General features: G+C 34.8%; 1 protein-coding gene across 1 annotated transcript in view; it reads right to left on the reverse strand.

The window, feature by feature from the left end:
- Window positions 1-2,412: 2,412 nt before the first annotated feature.
- Window positions 2,413-2,811, reverse strand: part of LOC105117368 (bark storage protein A-like) — a 5,795-nt gene continuing 5,396 nt past the window's right edge. Inside the window, exon 6 of the mRNA XM_011015016.1 lies at window positions 2,413-2,719. Coding sequence (XP_011013318.1) covers window positions 2,549-2,719 — 171 coding nt within the window. The 3' untranslated portion in view covers window positions 2,413-2,548. The remainder of the gene's footprint in view (window positions 2,720-2,811) is intronic.

Raw genomic sequence — 2,811 nt, forward strand, 5'->3', positions numbered from 1 at the left:
CTTAATGAGAATACCCTTTTGAGTACTAATAACAAAGACTGGCTCACTTGCTGTTTGATGGTGCCGACATGGTCGTTGAGCTCCATAAGGGGGATGGATTGTAATATCCCACATCAATGGGTAAGGACTTGGGGAAGGGTCTTATATGAGCATGCTCACCTTGACTAGTAAGACGAGTTTTGGGGCCATGCGTGGCTACCAAAAACAAATCTGTGAAGCTCGTGGGCCAAAGTAGACAATATCTTGTTAGTGGGATGAGGTGTTACAAAACGAGTAAGCCTAGGCAAGTAGGCTTTCCATCCCAAGCCGCACTCTTAGGCCTAGTTCTATTTTATTTATTTTTTAAAGGGACAGACAATGTGTAATTTGTTGTTTGTAGAATTTGGTGATAAAGGAATGCCGAAAAAATAGGGCTTCAGTTTTTTGCTAAAAAATTCATTTTGAATCAATTTTTGACCCAAAATACACAGAAAACACATTAAACACTTTGATAAACTTATTTATCATCTCAAACAACCCAAAAATTAGCTAATATGGTTCAGCTTGTAATACAACCCAAGTAAGGTCAAATTCAGATTTAGGTGTAAAAAGCACAACGGTTCAAGTTTACGGCAATAGTTATAACTCTTAATCTGACTGTTGGATCAGGCTGAAATTTTATGTGAACTCTCTAGATATTTTTTCCTACTATAGGTTAAAATTTTAGTTCAATCGAAGTTCGGGAAGGCACCACAATACTGGTAAGCAGAGGTTGTATGAATTTTGTTATTTACTTCCATTTAACTTGTGGACTTTCTATTTGGTTGGGATTCCTTTCCTGCAAGGATATGGCAACTGGTTTTGGAAATTTTCTAGTTCCACAAGGATCTTTAATGAGCTGCAATATAATCTTCAAGTGTGGTAAGGATTCATTAATGTTTCAAAATCATTTTCTTATAAGGATTCCTTATTTATCCTAACTAAAAGAAGGGCTAGTGCTATTTAATGATATATTAGTTATTTTATTATTTTATTTTTTAATATTTGGGCTTAATTAAAACTTTGCTTTGAACTAGAATCCAAAGCTTGTTTGGATCAGGTTATGGGCTTTCCAGTTTAGGCTTTTGGGTCAGTTTTTAGTGGACCTCATATAAGTTCATATAAGGGTCCATTAGAGTTAATTTTTTTAACTATTTAAACTCATGTAAGTCATAATTTTGACAGCTTTGATAATAATTACTTCTGAATTTTTCAGTTTTAACATGTGAGAGTGATTCTTGCATTCTTCAGTTCTTGAACGAACTGAATCTGGCTTATTGAAGATTATCTGGCTTCGTGGCATCATTCTACTCAATCCAATAGTGTTGGTGTCTTGGGGCAGGTTTCCATTGTGTCACACTCCTATCAGACCTATTTCGACTTTTCAAGATCAAATCTCAATCTTAATTGTGAGTTGCGTGACCATGTGATCACGAAGTTCGCATTAATAGCTCTAAAAACTCGAACATGAAAATCTTCTCATAATCAGATCTACCTTTTTAGGTAAGGAGAATGAAAAACAACACTTACATGAAACTTCCCTCACTAAATAGAACTCATTGATATGAAGATTGACCATTTTGGTGGTCGATATAAGTGTAATCAACTACTTTCTCTTTCTATATAGGAATCTGGCAAGTTTGTCTCTCTCCTATCACAAAAAAAAAATACATTGAAAAATATGAGAAATAAAATTTGATATTAAAATTGAATTTATGACAACTAAAATTACCTATTACCCATTAACTAAAAGAATAGGAAACCAAACTAAACTTTTCAAATGAGATGTTGCTACCCCTCTCTCTCTCTCTCTCTCTCTATATATATATATATATATATATATTTCACTTTAATTTTATGTCTTTCAATTCAATATTTTATTAAAAAAAACAAGAATTCAAGAACAAATTTGACCTCAAAAGACTCAATGCTGAAAAAAAGTTCAAATTATTTAAAAATAAACTATTCCAAGCTACAATAATTTGTTAGAGAGAGCACATTGTACAGTAAAATCACTCGTGATTTAAAAATACACACAATAAAAACGAAAAGGACCAGGTTTAGAAAATTAGCAATCGCCATGATATTGCACAGCATAGTGTTGATCATTAGAGGAGCAGTGAATGGTCTCTGTATTTGTGAAACAGAAGAGTGCAGACACACACACACGAGCAAGTCGATGAAATCACCGCTTCAAGGCTGTGTCTTTGAGGTCAAGGTTTAAGAAATGTTGATTGAATTGGCTTGTGTGTGTGTGTTTAAGACACATTTGAGTGTTGTTATCTCTGTTTTTTTTTTTTTTTTTTTTAATGCTATCATTGTTCTTTGTTCAATCCTGGCGACCGGAGATGTATTTCTTTCGATTATCCAACGGAAATTGCAGCAGACACATGATTTCTACACCAAATTCAACATCAAAGATAGAGAATACCCTCCTTCTCATTACACTTCATTATTGAGTACACGACATGGACATAGAGCATAAAGCTTTCTCCATGACCTTCTTGAGGAAAGGGCATGCTAGTTGCTTTCAGTAGTCGATAACCGAGTTCGATGTGCCAATCAACTCAATGAACTTGACTGCAACTTTCACAGAGTTGGCGGTGGCCAAATAGCGAGAGTTGGAGGTCGAGGTTCCATGAATAACCGAATTCGAAATAGCACGGAACAGGATATAAGGCACTTCATTTGTCAAAGAAGCCTGCAAATGCAAATCAAAGCACGAACCATTAGTTACCAAATTGTGAGGAATCCTAAAATCAACTGCAAGCTTCTCTCTCTTTCCATTTTCCC

This window comes from Populus euphratica, unplaced genomic scaffold (genome assembly GCF_000495115.2).
Source record: "Populus euphratica unplaced genomic scaffold, PopEup_1.0 scaffold1313.1, whole genome shotgun sequence".
NCBI classification, from domain to species: Eukaryota; Viridiplantae; Streptophyta; class Magnoliopsida; order Malpighiales; family Salicaceae; genus Populus; species Populus euphratica.